This window comes from Eucyclogobius newberryi, unplaced genomic scaffold (assembly GCF_026437365.1).
Source record: "Eucyclogobius newberryi isolate DKJ021-1_F unplaced genomic scaffold, fEucNew1.0.hap1 SCAF_13, whole genome shotgun sequence".
Taxonomy (NCBI): Eukaryota; Metazoa; Chordata; class Actinopteri; order Gobiiformes; family Gobiidae; genus Eucyclogobius; species Eucyclogobius newberryi.
This window is the reverse complement of record NW_027315757.1, coordinates 16,767,573-16,787,392: the sequence shown is the minus strand read 5'-3', so window position 1 is coordinate 16,787,392 and position 19,820 is coordinate 16,767,573. Positions and strand designations below refer to the sequence as shown.

Below are 19,820 nucleotides of genomic sequence, written 5' to 3'. Positions count from 1 at the left end.
CCATTTTACGATCAGGACATGACGCATGGATGTCATTTTCAAGGAAATTCTGACCAAAAGGCAAAACATTTCACAGAAAACAGAGGATTTACAATGTTACTTAGCAACAGTGACAGGTCAATGATTCAGAAATGAGTCATAACGTACTGTTCTGGACATTTGACACTGTGGCTGAACGGTTTTAACAAAATATTGAATTTCTTTGCTTTTTTTCAAGCATTGCAATTAGATATATCTGATATAAAGTATATTCGGTCTTGTTGTTTTATTCCTACCAATGGGAGTACTAGTATTTGTGGATTTGACGGCTCAAGCACTGTATAAAACCAGAAATAAATTACTTCCTTATCATCTTCAAAATGTGTTCCCAGACAGAGAGGGGAAATACAAGCTCAGAAAAACACCAAACGCAATGAACCAGGATGAGTTTGAATGTGTCGGTCAGTGGTAAGATATGGAATAGTTTGTCATAGAATATCAAGCAACAATTTTAAAAAAGGATACAAAGAATCTGTTTTCAAGGTTTACAAGAAAGAAGAATTGAAAGAATGTTTCCCATTATGTGCAAAGGAAAAGACATGTTTAGTTGTGGAGCGTAACGTTTATGAACTGTAAAGGTGGTGTAAGTTTGTGCTTCTCCCTTATTCATGTTGTTGCTTTTACACAACCGGATGATTTTTAATATTGCACATGTTTCAAAATAAGCCCTTCACTCCTTATAATTCAGAACACACTTTATATCGAGCTCAAATGTCCTCTTTTCCACCTCATTTGTCAGATGTTTTTGACGTAAACTTGACGCTCTGAGCGGCGTTGCGTGCGCGTGTCACGTAGAAGCCGTCGGAGCGCGCACGCAGCTGTCAGTAGGAAATGCGGTCGGCTGGAGGTTGACGCGCTCCGCCGCTTAGCCACAACCCCCGAAAACGGACCCCAATACAGAGGCTCTCGTCGCGGCTCGAACCCTCCGTGAAGCGTGGGTCCCGTCGCCGTGCTCGCGGAGACTCCGGCGGCGACAAACGCGCGTCCGTCTGAGCGCGGACAAGACCCTCGGACGCGCCGCGGCTAACGTCAACAGAGCTAATGCTAACGCGCTAAATTAGCTCAGCGCGCTAACTCCTCCGCCGCCGCTAGCCGACACCAGCGCCGTCCCGTTTCCCCTCCCCGGCTTTGGCGCTCCGCTGCCCCGGGCCTACCGCGCTGACGTTCCCCCGCAGGAGGAGGTCGCGGGGCGGGAGGGAAGCTGTGGCGGGGCCGAGGAGCGAAGAGGAACCGTTGCTGTCCGGACTCTGCAGGCGGCCGGGCGGACCGCAGTGACACCGCCGGGCTGAGGGTGAGTGCGCGGCGGCGTGGAAGTTTGTGTCGGCCCGGGACGGAGAGGCGAGGCGCGGGGGGGAGCAACGGGCCGAGGAACCGCTGCTCCGCCCCGGGGCCTCACGGCTGGAGGAAGGGATGGAGCAGGGTGGAGGCCACTTAGTCATCTGGGCATCAGCCATTTAGGCACGCGCTGCGAAAACCTGTTCGTTTATCTGATTTCTGGAGTTGTCCGATTACTGAAAAATGTCATCGGACAGTTCCACCTGCGGTGAGTGATCTTCTGATTGGACAAGGGAAACGATGCTAAAGTACATACTAAACTGACATTATTATTTAAAAATACAGTGTACTTCCAAATATAACAGTTTCTCAAAAGTACCACACATTTATCAGATTGATTAAAAACAGATTAATTGTGGCACTTGCAGCCCTAAAACAATAATCGGATAATTTTGACTTTTAACATAAATGCTGTTGTATTGTTTCCTGGACTTTAGACTTTACAGAACAAATACAGCTGCATTATTATTAAATCTGAATGAATATCGTATACTAAAAACTAGAGTTCAAAGTAGATATTCATTTTTATTTAGACTGACTTAGATCTTTATCTGAGTTTATGCCTTTGAAAAACACAAAGCGTAACCCTTTTCTAAATCTACATGATGGTTAATTAGAGAAATAGCTCAATTAAACACGTTGTAGTCTGTTTCTATAACGAGGCTTGCCCTTGTGCCCGGATAATCCTTTATGATATACTGTTTTAAATGTTTGTATTTAATATTCTCGCTCTTTTGGAGGAAAACGCCGGGCTTCGGTCGAACACTTCTCTTGAACTTCCTCTTCTCTCTTTCGCACACTTCTGTGACCTCGGGGCAGCTTCCCGTTCGCACGCGCAGAACAATTGTGTCAAGTGTATCTATACGTTCTGTCGGCGTGCTCGTTTATGAAAGAAGGGGCAAGAATCAGAAAGAATTATGGGAGAACAAGGACACCGAGCCGAGAGAGAGACGAGAGGAGTCAATTGCCAGTTTATTTTTGACTTACAATTGTGACTGGGACATTCAACAAAAGTAAGGCAGAAACCTCTTGTATTTATTACGAAAATCTGCACATTGAAAATGCTAAATTGTTGAAGTTTGCCAAAACTTGACCCAAATTTTCCACATTGCACATGTATGAATTTAGTTAATGTTAGCTCATTAGTTTAGACAATCAGTTGGACTGATTTAAAGAGGAGTTGGACGTGTAAAAGTACGTACAATCAGTTGGACTGATTTAACAGTGAGTTGGACTCCGGAAAAAAATAATAAAAATAAAATAAAACGTGGGACGTGTAGGTAACTAAAGGGAACTAAGAAAGCTACTGCTTGACTTAAAGGACTCTACTGACAAGATTAACTACCCTCTGTGGCTAGGTGAAATTTTTATTTATTTAGTTACTTTTATTTTTTTGAGGTTGTATTCTATTTAAATTTTATTTTATTTTTAATTTTAAATCTTTAAATTTTAATGTAATTATTATTGTTATAATTATTGTTCGAATTATAATAATAATATTTATTATTATTATTAGTTTTATTGTTTTGTTTGTTTTTGAAATATCACTCACTGCCACACTTTTTATTATCAAATAATAACAATAATAATAATAATCAAAAATTAAGATGTAGATAAAAAATAGATAAAATGGACCTTATTCCATTCAAAATGAATACATTTTTGAAGGATCTCAAACACAATCCGTGCAAATGAACAAAACTCAAAGGAAGCAAAAAAGTAAACTACACAAATGAAGAACCTCAGTAAATATGCAGAGAAAAGATTGATTAATCACGGTGATGAAGCAGTGGCTCCCACAGAACAACAACGGAATTGTATTAATGAATAACATCAATCTAAGGTCCTGCATTACAAAACACATTAAATTTGGACAGTGAAAGGAAAAACTGTTGACAAAAAGAAACAAAGAATATGAAGAAAAATTATAATTTTCAATGAAACTACATAAAATGGCAAAAGACATTTTAATCAGAAGAGAGAGACTATTTTTGGCCAATCTTCAGGTGAAACCAGAAGAGCGTCAAACAATCAGAACAAAATGAAACAGAAAAACAGAGCCGATAAGCGCATCACTTTTGGAGTGAATAACAAAAACAAAGATGAAGGCTCTAGCACAGATGAGGAGAGCGAGCAGACTGGGATACAAGGTCCACGTCACAGCTATAGCGCCCCCCCACCTCTGGCCAAAGGAGAACTGCAGTGCCCCTCCTCTGGAAACCAACATCATAGCGCATATGCACAACTGGCGAAAGAACTGAAGAAAATTATGACAGAAACGGAAGACGAAAAACCAGCTCCCCACACTTCTACTCCAGCGGCTCCTCCCCTGCAGTGCTCATCCATGGATTCATCTATGATAAAAGATACAACCAGCACCATACCACAACTACCAACGAAACATGCTGTAGTCTCGGGTACTCTGACTATGGTCCTGTCAGAACCCACTCCAGAACAAAGACAGATGCAGGATTTGAAGGAGCAGGTGTTCTCCACATCTCACATCTCCAAATTCATGCTCGAGCAAACAGTGGCTCAAAAAGAACAACTTTCCACCAATGCATGGTCACCACCTGGATTGGCTTCGGACACAGATGAAGAAAGAGGATTACAACGACTACTGGAAGAAAAAGAACGAGAAGTGGCGGCTGATCTACGCAGGAAACAAGAAGAAAAAAAACTGGGACGAAAGGGGGAAACAGTCCTAGGAACTGGGCTAATAGAAGCTAAAAGTAAGAAGCAAGTACAGCAGAAACTCCACATTCAAAGAGGAGTGGAACAACAGAAGAAAACGGGTTTAGACCCATTTGTGTCAACACCAAATCAATATGTGGTGGGAGCATTCACAGGAATGGTGGACAAGCATGGATACGACGATGCTTTCCTGAGTGGAGAACTTTACCCGCTCCCCGTCCACAAAGGTACCAAGGAAGAAGATGAGTTTTCTAGCAATGAAGAGGCTCCTCCTCTCATTGCACCTCTCCGAATGACTGCAAGTAACCAAGGAATGTACCAACCATTTGCATTGAAAGATCTAGAAGGGCTGATGTTAAAACTGCCCGAACTGACACAAGGTGCGCCGGCCTTCCTCAGAGCATTAACCACGAATACTGCGGGAGAAACACTTTGCTGGGGAGATGTGTCTGCATTTCTTATAAGAGCAACAGATGAGCATACTCCGTTCTGAAGTATCCAACCTCCATGCTCCAGTTAGAGCATCCACATCATTTGCCACCATAAAGCCTCAGTTAACTCAGGTACTTAAAGGAATGTATCCCACCTGCCTTCCTGACGCACTGTTGGCTCTGGAAATGAAAAATGATGAAGACTACTTTACATATAAGCAAAGGGCTAAAGCACAGTTCCATGATGCAACTGGAGAGCCCATACAACCTGGTACTGGCAACACTCATGTTTTTTTCTACTCTGGTAAAAGGACTACCTAAATGTGTCCAGGATCATTTGGCTGATGTTGTTGGTCTTTACTCAAAGACAGAAAAAGAGTTTGATGCCAACTGCCAACATCACGTTGCCAAGTGGCGGTTAAAATGGTCCTGGGACAAGTACAACCCAGTATGACACAACCACAGGCCGTCCCATCCGCCACAGGACCAAAGAACAACACACCTGCTTCAGTAATCATCTACAATCAAGAACGTGGACGTGACACATTACCTCGTGGAAGAGGACGTGGGGTAGGAGCTGGAAGAGGACAAAACAGGTTCAGCGTGACTCCTGATCAGTGCTTAAACTGCTTTGGAACTGGACATTGGGCTCGAGACTGCCCCATAGGACAAACACAAAGAGGTCCACACCAAATGGCCCCAAACCAGCCTGGCCAATTTCAAAGACAGCAAATGATGAATATGAGTCAACCCATGTCGAGCCAGAATCCTCTACCACCACCCTTGCCCTTTGTGGTCTCCCTGGTTATACCGCATCTTTGGGCCTTGGGCTGGCACTGTTTCTGTTTTTCACCAGTATTATTGTTATTGCCTGTGTATTGATTCTGATTGGATGCTGTACCGTCTTAGATCACTTATAGAACTGCTCTTACTAAACAACCTGCATATCTTCTGACCCTAATTACACATGCTATTACTCTGCCAAACACAAATCTAACTCTGATAGTGACAAGACTCGTATCCTTTTTCCAGAATCTGTTTACTACATCCCACCATGTGTTTACACTAACTGGGGATGCTCCTTGTCTCACACTGATTTTTATTAAATGTTTTTAAGGATTTGCTTGATTATATAATGATTTAATTTGATTTTTTTAAGCATTTATGTTTTTTGGGGGGGTTTACGTTCTGTTATTTTGTCTGGCGCCTCTTTAGTGTGATCACATGTGGATGTGATCAAAAGGGGGAATTGTGGATATTGATCAAATTATTGTCATGTCTGTGTCCTATTTATCATGAGTCAAGACGATCTTGCTGCATATGGGTCACAATGAACTATTCTGTGTATTTTAACTATTCTGTGTATTTTCTGATTATCTGTGGACTAGTCTAAACAATCTTAAAGGGGACGTCATGGCAAAGGTCAGGCCATTTTTATCAGACCCAAGCAACAGCTATATAAAACACAGCTAAATCTTGTGAAGAGTCTAATCTCAGCTGCAAGACGAACAACATGCCGCTGTTTTGCCTGTTTTTCCCTGTTTTCATAAAATAAAGAACTTGTGAACGATTCTCGCCTCTGTATAGCCTAAACTTTGACAACGTCTCCTTCCAGTATTCTTCCATGAGCTCTTTCGCACGTTTGTGGCTTTGAAGTTTGCAGCTGTTCCGGGAAGGTGTCCATCCTTATCAAAGGAGAGTCTGAGGACTACGACAAAGTCTGAGGAATAAAGTCTGGCGGTAATGCAACACTTGGATGCCAACCGCCATAAAACAACAACAACAACAACAACAACAACAACAACAATGAGTGAAGAAGAACTTTGAGGAATAAAGTCTGGCGGTAATGCAACATTTGGATGCCGACCGCCATCAACAACAACAACAACAACAACAACAACAACAACAACAACAACAACAACAACAACAACAATAATGAGTGGATCGGACGGACAAAGTCTGAGTCCCCATGTGGGACAATAAAGGAATATCTTATCTTATCTTATCTTAAAGTCTGGCGGTAATGCAACACTTGGATGCCAACCGCCATAAAACAACAACAACAACAACAACAATGAGTGGATCGGTGGTCGAAGACGTTCTGGACGGCGTGGAGGAGCAGCCTTTTCTGGCTGCACGTGCCCGGAAACGTAAAAAGTCCCTTAGCTCGTCCGAGGGTTCTGGGAATGAGCAGCAGGATGAGGCTGAAGCTATTGATATCCGGAGTGAGAGCAGAGACTGTAAGGTGATCATAAAGCTTGCACAGGATAGTGCATCCTTTAAGGAGTGGAATTCAGTGGCATTGTCAAAGAGCCTAACTGTAGCTGTGGGAGTGATCAAGAGTGCGAGTGTCCTTAGAGATGGCTCGCTGCTGGTCGTGTGCAAGGACGCGGCTCAGCAACGGAAGGCGATTGGAACTAAACGTCTGGGTGGAAAGGACATTCTTGTGTCTGATGCTGAAAGAAACACGGTCAGAGGAGTTATCGTAGGTGTCCCTACGGCAACGTCTGTGGATGAAGTTAAGGAGAATTTGACTGGAGCTACGGTGGTGGACGCTAGGCGGTTGAAGGTGACCCGGTCTGGGGTAAGATGTGACAGCTTGTCGGTAATGGTAACACTTGAAGGGAGGTGCCTGCCTAGTAAGGTGTTCACTGGGTTCATGTGCCATGACGTTAGGCCATATGTTCCACCGCCCCTGCGTTGCTTTAAGTGCCAGCGCTTTGGGCATATTGCAGCGGTCTGTAGAGGGAGGCAAAGATGTGGTAAATGTGCTGGAGATCACGAGTATGGGAAGTGTGACGTGGGAGCAAAACTGAAGTGCTGTAACTGTGGGGAAGAACATAGCTCTGCCTACGGGGATGCAGGTTTAGCAAAAGAGCTGCTGAGGTGCATAAAATAAAGGTCTCTAAAGGTATATCCTATGCAGATGCAGTCAAGAAAGTTTCAAGTAACGAGTTTAGAGTAAATACAGAGAGAGGAGCCAGCGCTGCTCCCAGCCAGGGCGAAATGAGAAAGGCCAGCGTGGCTCCCAAGAAGTGTGAAGGTTTCAAGAGTGGAGGTCCCAAGTGTGCAGGTTCCAGAATTAATGAGAATACCCTGGTTGTGGATAGAGAGGATTTTGTACTCTTTATGGTGAATGTTGTAAACTGTGCTGCTCAGACTCAAAGCAGAACTGAAAGGATCAGGATCATTGCTAAAGCTGCAGGGAGATTCCTTGGAACAAAGGAGCTTGATTGGGCAGATATAGAAAACAGGCTAAAGGCGCTAAATGGGAGTCGGAGTGATGGGGGTCTGCTTTTGGGGAGTCAGGGTGATCAGACTGACGAGATGGGGGTGGGGGTGGTCTCCTGTCCTCGTCCAGTCTCGTAGACGCACGGCTACCAAGCAGCGCCATCAGTGGAAATATTAAAGCCTATAGAATGAAGCCTAAAGAATAAAGCTGTACGGTGGAAGCACCGAACGTCAAAGAAGGAGAGGAAGATGAAGAAGAGTCTCCCTGGAATAAAGCCGGTTGTTGTTGTTGTTGTTTTTTTATGGCGGTTGGCATCCAATTGTTGCATTACCGCCAGACTTTATTCCTCAGACTTTCCGTAGTCCTCAGACTGTCGTAGTCCGTAAAAGTACTCCTTCCATTGCTTTGGTCTCTGAAACAACAACTATTCTAGTCACAAAGACATATCATGACCTCATGGGCTTTGTAACACCAAAGCAATGGAAGGAGTACTTTTACGGACTACGACAGTCTGAGGACTACGAAAAGTCTGAGGAATAAAGTCTGGCGGTAATGCAACAATTGTATGCCAACCGCCATAAGACAACAACAACAACAACAATGTCTCAAAAGGAGCAGTGAGTGTCTCAAATGGGACAATAGACTGTGATAGAATGTGTTGTGCGTATAAGGAGTTAACCCAAGTGTAACACAGTCTAAAATGAATATAGTTGTTTATACTTTTAATACCATTTCGTAAAACAGTTTTGTAAAATGAATATAGTTGATTATACGATATAGTAATGGTTAACATATTTAGATTCCCCTTCATTCCCCCTCTTGATCTCTGTTTGTCTCCAATCCGGACACAGCAGTTGTAAGCAGACCACAGCTAGGTGTCTCAGAGAACTATTGAGGTTTTCAAACCAGCACTCAAACAAGGTATACAACGCAGAAATGATTAGCAGAAAGAAAAACAATAAAATGTAAAAAGGTTATTTAGAAGAAATGTTCTTTAGAGAGTCTCTCGTGGCAGGAGTACCACCATTCTCCTTTTGGCACCGGTTTCACTGCGTGGGAGGTCCTGGCTTTGACAGTGGATGGACCAGAGGTTCAGTCCAAGATCTCCTGAGCACTTTCAGGAGAACCCTGCCAGGCAGAGGTTCAGCCGGAGCAGGGACCACCTCCTTGTGGATCTGGGTGGAAAGACTAGATGCCAAGGCATGTTACTGAGTCCAACAGAGTTTGTAGGAAAGAGGAGAGGTGTTAACATTAGGATCTTTTTCTGGAGAGATGGCATGGTCTTCAGGTCAATAGTTCAAATGGGGAGTGTCCCGTTGCCCTGCAAACAGCCTGTCTTACTGCAAGCAGAGCAAGGGGTAATGAATTAAGCCAATTCATGCCAGTGATGGCTATAATTTTGCAAAACGTAATTTAAGAGTGCCATTGAAGCGTTCAAAATTTCCTATGGGACTGGGGATGAAAATGGTGCCAAAAGAGTATCGAAGGCCTTGCAAGCATGACTTCAACATTTTGCAGATAAACATTCTTAAAAGGGAACCATTGTCAGATTTGATTCGGAGCATGGATATGCTTTGGGAAAGTGGGAAAATTGGTCAATAATAGTCAAAAGGAAACATCTGCCACAAACTCTAATACTTATGTTAGTAAAATCAATAGTATACAGCTGTAAATAAATGTAACGTGTTAATATGCGTTAATATTGTTTTAATATAGAGTTTTTTGTTTTTTAGGCCCGAGCGCCACAAGCTGGCGAGAGGCCTATTAATCTCGTAAGGCCGTGCGAAGCACGGCTGCGAAAGTGCGCACGTAGTGCGCACGAAATCGAGCACAAAGCGCTCGCCCACTTCCAAACACTCACTAACGCACTCCTTCACTCATGCACGCCCCGTGCATACTAATTAGTAGTAGGAAAATGGAACATTACCGTTGTAAACGGGCGAAGCCCGTGCAAAAGTGCGCACTAAACGAGCATTTTACATTGAGATGACGACCGCGTCATCCCCATATAAAGCACTCATTTGCGCTAAGTACCTCACGAATACGTTCCCCATCTCTTGCATGTTCCGTGCATATAAGCATGTAATGCAAAAATTGAACATTATTACTGTATAGAGGGCCAAAAACACAAAGTGGGCGGAGCCCACTCAAAATTAACGAAAGTACCCGTCAGTGACCAGGGACCCACACCATGAGGTAGGAAAGCGCGAGCGCTTTCCGAAAATGTATAGTTTATGATATTTGAAAAATGGGAAACATTGTTTTCGCATCGGAATATTATTCTTTCTTTCTTTCTTTCTTTCTTCTCGGGACCAACCCCCCTATTTTTCACCCAGTGAACATTGACGAAAAGTCACAAAAATGTTCACACCTCTAAAAATCGTGCCTCTCTACATTCTGGCTATTTCCCTTTTCTAAAATAAAAAAAATTGGCGCGTCAGCGCCCCCAAATGTACCAAAAATGCATTGAGAGATGGGAATTGACCCAAAAAAAATCTGATCGTAGAATCATGAAATTTGGCGCAGAGGTAGATGGTGACAAGAGAAGTAAAAAATATTATTACGGCAACGCCGTCCGCCCAACCAAATGTCGGCCATATTGCTTCAAAAATGGCTAAACATGACTTCGGAGTTTTTCCAAACGTCGTACTTTTACGAACTCCTCCCAGGGCGTTGGCCCTAAAAAGCTGAAATTTGGTGAAAATGCTACTGAGGAGTGGGACATCAAAAGTTATCCAAATTACATTGATACCTGTCACGGTCTCTGTGCGGCGAAGCCGCAAACTGTAGCAAGAATTTCAGAAATCTCCCAAATTTAACATTTCTGCCGTTTGCGCAGATAAAGTCCGAATTGTGTCAAATTAGAATCAGTTGTTAAACTCTTTGCCCTAAACCTACTTGAAGTGAAATAAATTAATTTGGAGCCACAGCGCCCCCTACAGATTTTATATGGAGGTTAAATATTTAGTTTTGCAAAATTATATGAAATTTGACACACAACTCAATTTTGGCATCCCCATCAAAAAAGTCAATGAGACCCATGTCATAATTGTTATGGCTTTGCCGTAACGATGACCGAAACCTTCCATGTTATTCCAATGGGGAAATTGCCAGAACATGTTTACACTTTAGACTTTCACAAACTCCTCTTAGGGCGTCAGCCCTATTAACCTGAAATTTGGTGAGACTCATCTTCAGGGGTGGACCATCAAAAGTTATCCACATTTTTATTCAAAGAGTCACGGTGTCTGTGCGGCAAAGCCGCACATTTTGCCAAGAATTCAAAATAAAATTGCTTTTTGATGGTAAAACAAAGGGGAGAAGATGTGACAGCGTCACAGATTCAGCAGTAGGCGTAATAAAAGGACAATTGGGGCGCGTTAGCGCCCCCTCCTCTTGCGGCGTGGCGGCGGCGTGGCGAGGGCCGATCATTGCCGCTTGCGGCTATATTTTATTATTAGTTTTGTATTAAGAGTGTTTTTAAAGTTAATTATAAGTATCTGTTTATTATTTACTTCTGTACCTACTTTCGTGTTGTAACATTGGAATTTCCCCTTGCGGATCTATCTTATTTTCCGCTCCAGGCGATGTAGCGGGGCAAACCTTCCCATGTCAGGTTTCAGAGTGGCTTTTGGATTGAAATCTGACAGACAAATTTTGACAGACAAAACAGGAATTACAATGGGCCCATATGCAATGGGTCATTTTGGGGGTGGTGCCAGGAGTGAGGTTAACATGTGACGGACCATGGGCTTCAATTAATGCAGTGTCTAGCAGAGGTCCAGTGAGAAGAACAGGCTTCCCTTTGGGACCCCGCCAGAGGCCAGTTTCATCTTGATAACAGTGATAGTGTCCAGTTAGCATGTCCTTCAGACTAACAGTCAGCTTGGGCTTTGACAATGGCATCAGTATGATAATGTAGGTAGCAGCGGTGTGGAGAGCAGAAAGTTACTCACCATCTAAGGCGATATAACCTGCCGCTCTCTTGGCCAAACAATCTGCGGCTCAGTGCCCCTGGAAACAAAGTCCTGTCCTTTGGTGTGGGCAGGGCATTTAACAAAAGCAATAGCTGAGGGCAACACAAGCATATAATTTAACCTTTTGAGTAAATCTGGACGTCTGACTGGACCCCTTTTAGCTGTTTTGAAATGATTTCTTCTCCATTCTGCCAGGTGAGTGACTATAATGCCCACGGCGTAAGCAGAGTCCAAGTAGATGTGCACTGGTTGGTCAGCTGAGTCTTCAAAAGTTCCAAGATCTCTGCACATTGTGGAGAAGGGTAGTCAGAGAGTGTAGAAGAACACCAGTCAACAAAAGAATTTCGTTCAGCTTTAACAACTGCAGCAGACAGGTAGCCGCCCGCTTCCCGAAACAGCAGCCATCAGTAAAGAAAACTATCCCTTCAGTCAGAGGTTTAAAAGAGAAATCAGATTATGCCTTGGCCAAGGTCTTTAGTAAGAGAAACAAAGTCATGAGGAGAACCCTCACAAGAGAGGTTAGAGGTTGTCAGCCATGTTGACACCCTCCACAGAAAATTAAGTCCAAGGTGGCAGTGTTCTTCATTCGTTTCTCATGAATAAGTACACGCAACAAGGCAGTGACTGACATATAGTCGGGAATGAACAGGCGACTGTAGCCTCAGAGGCTAAGAGCATGTGTCCACAGTCATGGGTTTAAGATGGGTCTGGATCATGTTTAGATGTTCAGGAGAAATACAATTAACTACACTAGACACTGTTTATCCTAAGAAGTTCACAGATCTCCTACAGCATTGTAGCTTCTTCTGAGAGATTTTAAAGCCGCATTTGTGAAGCCTCAGCAAGACATCTTTGGTGGCGGACAGACACGTTGAGACAGTGGGAGCAGCCAGCAGGAGATCATCCACATGACTCTGGCAGCTGAAAGGTTGAAAGCACTTTCTTCAGCACCTAGTTAAAGATTCCAGGACTTAATTTAAACCCTTGTAGTCATCTAGTGTATTGTAGTTTCGCACCCTTGTGGGTGAAGGCAAAAACATGTCGGACCCCAGGAGTCAGTGAGATGCAGAAAAAGGCATTTGCCAACTCAATGGTGGTAAACCACGTATGAGATGGTTCCAATGTTTGCAAACTCCTGGACGGGTTGAGTACAGGGGGGGTTCAGTGACTAGTTCATTCATTTTCCTAAAGTGATAAGCAGGTCTAAATTTAGAGGGGTCCTTCTCTAAAGGACCCAAGTACAGGTAGAATTGGAGTGTTAATTGTTGGATCATGATAGTTCCAGCACACCAGCAGCTCACAACCCAGACCATGTTTCTAACTGGGGGTAGGTCCGTGGGATGCCAATTGGTCCTAAATCTTTCACCTGATGAGTTGGTGAGACCGCCAGGGACAAGTGTGACACGCTATCCTCAGACATTCTATACCAATCCAATTGTTCTTTGATCAGCTGACAATAAGCAGCTACTCCTTCTTTTTCTACTAAAATTTGATCACATGCTATAGTTTTAGAATGTACGTACATTTTAACACTAAATTCAGATTGAAATGCTTCATTCTTGAACCTGTCATGAAACGGAGTGCAATGGAGGGAGTCCTGTGGTGCGTGGTAGGATGCCAGAGTGTCAATTCAGGGTGTCCATGCCTGATACTGTGCAGCCACGCCTTCTGTGATGTCGGTCAGGCGGGCCCAGGAAATGGCAGCAAAAGTTTGTGTCTCTTGGTCATGCATCAAGTATTGTCCAGTAGCGATACTAGCAGTGCAGCATACAGATTGTCCATCCGGAAATGCAACAATTAGTCCTTTATCAGAGCATAAAATAGTGGCTCCAGTCTTCATCAGGAGATTGCGGCCAAGCAGGTTCAATGTCAGTGTTCAGAGGTTTAGTCCATGGCAGAGATTGGTGAGTCTTACGGTGGAGGGAGAAGTTGATGGACGAGTATGTGACTCCGGTGTCCACCAGCATAGGTACAGCTTGTCCCTCCACCTTCACATGGAGCATAGACTCCATGTGAAACTGGGGGCTCCTCATCTTCCACGGTGAGGAGCCGGTTGTGGTCAGGCTCGCACCCAACAGTCAGTAGATCCACAGCAATAGCATGTTCCTTCCTCCCATTGTTGATCAGTCTGAAATCCTTGACCACGACTTATTCCACCTAGGGCTCCTCAAAAGCCTCCTCTGAATCCTCCCTTAAAACTTCCACCTTTTTCATGTACTTTGTCATTTTTTCAAGTCATTTTCTTGTCAAGTTTTAGTAACTGTTCCTGCAATTTCTGTTTCTCTGATTTGTCACCTACTTCCTTGCTACGGTGTTGAGTCAAAGCGTGAACCACTTGTCTCCTGAACCGAGCGTCATCACCATCCATGAAGTCAGGGTTCATATTTAGATGTTCTTTAACATTCATGTATACTATTTTCCTATCTGAATATCTCATTAGGTGTCTTCCTGTCACGTCTTTCCACTTAAACACTTCTGGTACCATTCTTCTGGTCCATCAGTGGGAGTCCATGGTGTGAGGCCAGAAGTGCTGGTGGCTGGATCAGGATATGTTTCCCTGCTCATTGTATAAAATCCTTGAGGCCAGAGGCCAAAGGACACATTTTCTGGTGCTCCATGTAGTCCACTATGTTTCTTGAGCTGTGTGATTTCATAGCTACTGCAACACTGACCCATTATGTCCCTGTTGTCCCCAGCTCTCAGCTGGTATCCGGCTTTTAGACTATTGAGAGCCCTGATCCATTTGGTTTATCTCATGTCTCCATTCCCTGTATTTATTTATTTTATTTAATTACATGAGTCTGGATTCTTAATATTTTATTTTATTTTATTAAATTATTATGTTTCTTTTATTTGTTTGTGTTTATTTGTTCATTTATTTTATTTTTGTTAATTTATTTTGAAACTTATATTTATTTCATTTGTTTGTTTATTCATTCATTTATTTGTTAATTTATTTTGAATCTTAGATTTATTTCATTTGTTTTTATTTGTTATTGATTCATTCATTTATTTGTTCATTCATTTTGAATTTTTACAGCCTATTTTATTTTTTATCCTATAGCGTATTTAAATTGTATTTGTTTGCTTTATTTGTTTATTTGATTGTTTGGTCATTTATTTGTTCATTGATTTTGAATCTTGTAGCCTATTTTATTCTTTATCCTATAGCATATTTAAATTGTTTATCTCTTTTACTTATATAGGTTTGTTGTTTTCATCGTCGTTCATTGTTATGTTGCCCTGAATCATCAAAGCAAGTTCCTATGTTTGTGATTCAATTCAATTCAATTTATTTTTGTAACGCACAAAATCACAACAGTTGCCTCTGAGGGCGAATTCTGTTCATTGACTGGTCCTCCAAGCCCCCATCCTTTTTTCTTTTCATTCTTTCCCTGTCTCTTCCTGGTCCCAATGTCTGACCCTGTGCACGTGCAAACTCCTCACATGAACGCGTCATTTTTACAACTTAAAGGGGACCTATAAGGCGTTTTTTTAATTTATTTTTTTATTCCTATTGGCTAAATTGACCGTTATTTCACGCTACCCAAGCTTCTCTAGGCCAACTCGGCCATTATTTTACGCTACTCTACTTTCGCCTTATCTATCGGCTATTACAGCCTTTAAATCACGCGATCTCCAAAATCATCTTATTTTATCAGCCACCATAGCTGTTTCTTAGTGCGATCACCATAATCGTCTTTATCAGCCACCATAGCTGTTTCTTAGTGCGATCACCATAATCGTCTTTATCAGCCACCATAGCTGTTTCTTAGTGCGATCACCATAATCGTCTTTATCAGCCACCATAGCCGTTTTTATCGATCAGCCACCATAGCTGTCTTTATCATAATGACTTATTTTAAAGTCACCGACTCCCGCAGCCGTCTTATTACGCTCCCAAAGCGTCTCCTTTAATCTCCTTCATATCCCTCTCTGTCTGACCGTGTGAGTCACCTACGTCTGTTACTCTGTGTTGTTCTTGCACCACTTTTGTATAAATTTGGATGGATTAGCTTTAACAAATTTACACAATGTCCAGCAGACCTCAGTGTGACCGCGTAGAAATAAATTTGACACTGTTCAATGTGGACAACTTCGGTGTATATACAACAGGTGTTGTCCTTACCTTTTAAGTTGTTTGTGCGCACACTTCTACGCGACACTCCTTGGCCCACGGACCGCAAGGACGATAAATGGTCGTCCGATGGTCGTCCAGGTTTTCCGCAGTTTAGTCCCAATCTTTCATCACGTCGGGGTCACCAAGTTGTCGGCGTGCTCGTTTATGAAAGAAGGGACAAGAATCAGAAAGTTAAAATCAATCAGATGTTTAATCCCTGCCATTTACAAGACTAATACAGATAAACGGAGAGCTTACCTAAAATGTCCCTATCAAATGTGAGGCGTCTTACATGGGCGTAGTCCGGACGCCCCGAAATCCCTGCTCCGCATTATATTTATAACATTCAGATATTAGGCGGAATATGACGGTTGACGCCTCCTTCCAGTATTCTTCCATGAGCTCTTTCGCACGTTTGTGGCTTTGAAGTTTGCATCTGCTCCGGGAAGGTGTCCATCCTTATCAAACAAGAGTCTGAGGACTACGACAAAGTCTGAGGAATAAAGTCTGGCGGTAATGCAACACTTGGATGCCAACCGCCATAAAACAACAACAACAACAATGTCTCAAAAGGAGCAGTGAGTGTCTCAAATGGGATAATAGACTATGTGTTGTGCGTATAAGGAGTTAACCCAAGTGTGTAACAGTCTAAAATGAATATAGTTGGTTATACTTTTAATACAGTTTTGTAAAACAGTTTTGTAAAATGAATATAGTTGATTATACAATATAGTAATGGTTAACATATTTAGATTCCCCTTCAGTTCCAAAAGTGTAAAACAGTAAAGCAATACACGTCTTTTAGGGACATAGTAGGTTGAACACTGGAATGTAAAGGTTCTATTATATATTGAAGGATTCTTAACATCACTGCTTTGTCTTTGTCATAAAACCTTTTGTCTGAGCTAATGTCATGTTCTGTCTGTGCGTAGGTCACATAAATATTATTCGATTACTAAAATAGTAGACGATTTTTTTTCAATGATTGATTAGTAATTGATTAACATGTTCCTGACCTAAATGTCTATTTCACTGGTTTTCCCAATACAAACCACTGATCAATGAGTCAAAAGAAGAATCGATCACTAAAATAATGTTTAGTTACAGCCCTACGATTGTCCTCAAAGTGTAGCAGCGTTTTGACCGTTTACAAATGCAAAAATCCAACATAACGAGTCGCTGATAGTGCGATGTATTTTGGGAACGGGACGTTTTAAAGCGAAGGAGTCTCTGTGGGAGGCTCTAAATCTGCAGATTACCAAAGTGTGGAGCGTGAAGAAGAGTTAAGTGTAATGTTCACAGCTAATCCTATGACGTAAAAGTAAATATATCATTGTTTTTATCATATTACAAATGTGTAGAAGCTTGAGCTCAAAGTTGAGACTTAAGAACACATTTTAAACCAAATAAAGGTGTAAATATGTTGACTGAAGCTTCTATTGATGGTTTATTATATTTTTGCTTGGATAATGCTACTGTCTTTGTTGTAAAAGCGCTTTTCAATTGTGTTTTAGAGTCTGTCAGACAAACATCGCCATTAGAGAAGTACAAGTGGGATTATTTTGAGGTTTTAGGTCTCAGAGGACATTAAAAAAAGGGCATGTCTCTGTATTGTTGGGGGTCGGGAGCTTTAGTGATGGATTTTCTGCCCTCATGAATAATTCACACGCATCGATCTGCTTGTTTGATAACTTCTCTGCGCTTTGTGCCCGTCTCCTTGCAGTGAGCGAGTGAGGGCGGAGCCATGGCCGAGCTCTCCGCGCCGCCCCCGACCGGGCCGCTCGCCGCCGACGCCAGCGCCGCTCCCCCCGTACCCAAGTCCTCGCTGTACGGCGACAAGGCGCTCGTCGCGAACCCCGTGGTGCTCCGGGCGCGCCCAGACCCCGACAATACCCGAAAGCCGGCACGAGAAAACCTGCCTCCTCCGCTGGCCGAAGAAAACCATGTGCGCCAAGAGACCGTTGCCGCGTCAAACTCTCCAGAAAGCGCTCCGAGCCTTTACCCGAACGTCCGAGTCACGGCGAGCTCGGAAAACGCCGACGTTCCGACGGAGCAGCCGCAAATCGCTCCGCTGTCCGATTACGTCCCCGCAAAAATGGCGAAAGACGATGCGAACGAACCCGCACGGCCTCTGCAAGTCGTTCAAGAAGTCGCCGCGGGAGTCAAGTCTCCGAATCCGATCGCCCGAACTGCGCCAGAGTCTCTAGAAAGCGCTCCGAGCCTTTACCAGAGCATCCAAGTCACACCGAGCTTGGAAAACACAGACGTTTCGACAAAGCAACCGCAAATTGCTCCACGTCCGGTGAAAGCGGAAGGTGCGAGCGAACTGCCTCCACCTCTGCAAGTCGTTCAAGACGTCGCAGTGAAAGACGAGACTCCAAATCCGATCGCTCCAAACGCACAAACGTCTCCAGAAGTCGCAGTGAAAGAAGAGTCTCCAGATCCGATCGCTCCAAACGCACAAACGTCTCCAGAAGTCGCCGCTCAAGTGGAGTCTCCAGACCGGATCTCGGCGCCTAAACCTGCCGCGGAGACGGAGGGCGGCGCCACAGTCCCGATCATAAACGAGCCGGAGGCGGGGTCATCGCCGCCCGGCTTGCCCGCCGCGCTGCCGCCGTACCCGCCCGCCGCCTCCGTCGTCGTCGCGCCCCGCCAGCCGGCCCCGGACACGCTGAGCTACCTGGAGTCGGCGAGCATGATGTCGGGCACGATGGAGTCGCTGACGGGGATCGGCGAGGACGGCAGCTCCATCGGATCCGACTCAGAGATCAACGGGCTCGCGGTGAGACGCACGGACAAGTACGGCTTCCTGGGAGGAAATCAGTACAGCGACGGCGGGTGAGACGCACAAACACACACAGAGCCACGCACAGAGCCACCACACGCACAGAGCCACCACACGCACAGAGCCGCCACACGCACAGAGCCGCCACACGCACAGAGCCACCACACGCACAGAGCCACCACACGCACAGAGCCACCACACGCACAGAGCCACCACACGCACAGAGCCACCACACGCACAGAGCCACCACACGCACAGAGCCACCACACGCACAGAGCCACCACACGCACAGAGCCACCACACGCACAGAGCCACCACACGCACAGAGCCACCACACGCACAGAGCCACCACACGCACAGAGCCACCACACGCACAGAGCCACCACACGCACAGAGCCACCACACGCACAGAGCCACCACACGCACAGAGCCACCACACGCACAGAGCCACCACACGCACAGAGCCACCACACGCACAGAGCCCCACGCACAGAGCCCCACACCTCAGCTCGGGCATGGGCGATATTGACAAAACATAATATTCTACAATTTTCGACACTATTCTACGATTCTCATCCAAGAGTCATTGTCAATAACAGAATTTAGGTCGAGAACTCCGATATTAATACTGTTCTGTGGTAAGACCCGCCCATTGGGAGGAGCCTTCCTGAAGTAGAAAGAGTTGTTTGTTTCAACAGAAACTCCCCCCTTGTATCTACCGAGCTAGCCTATTCAGAATCTTAATGGCAATGACTCTTGGATGAGAGTCGAAACGTCTATTTTTTCAAACTGAGTCCAGATGACTACAACTGAAGCTTTTTCTACTATGGAACACGCCTGGACGAATGAGGGATTACACCGACACTATTCTACGATGTTATGTAATTAAAGGACAAATATTGTACATCATTTGTGTCGTTTTCAGCCTTTAAACTTGGGGCATCTCATGTTTTAGAACTAAAAAAAATAGTTTATATTTAAAAAAGAAAAAAAACATCTGTACCTCTGCTGTTTCCAATGGTTCTAGCTGAGTTTTGGCGTCAAATACTGGCTGCAGAGAGAACAACACAGGTTCATTATAACAAATTGAAAGATGCTCGGAGGCCGCACTGTTGTACTGATCGTGATTAGACGGAGAAATGTACTGAACGAGTCCGGAGATGATTTATGGACTCTTTCTGGATTTCTGGATGGAGAAAACGTCCGT

General features: G+C 44.1%; 2 protein-coding genes across 2 annotated transcripts in view; one reads left to right on the top strand and one right to left on the bottom strand.

The window, feature by feature from the left end:
- Positions 1-19,820, bottom strand: part of ifi35 (interferon-induced protein 35) — a 342,343-nt gene that overhangs the window by 207,149 nt on the left and 115,374 nt on the right. The gene's annotated exons all lie outside the window — the stretch shown is intronic.
- Positions 899-19,820, top strand: part of tbc1d10b (TBC1 domain family, member 10b) — a 35,274-nt gene continuing 16,352 nt past the window's right edge. The window contains exons 1-2 of the mRNA XM_072442735.1: positions 899-1,330; positions 17,552-18,666. Of these exons, the coding sequence (XP_072298836.1) occupies positions 17,573-18,666 (1,094 nt within the window). The 5' untranslated portion in view covers positions 899-1,330; positions 17,552-17,572. The remainder of the gene's footprint in view (positions 1,331-17,551; positions 18,667-19,820) is intronic.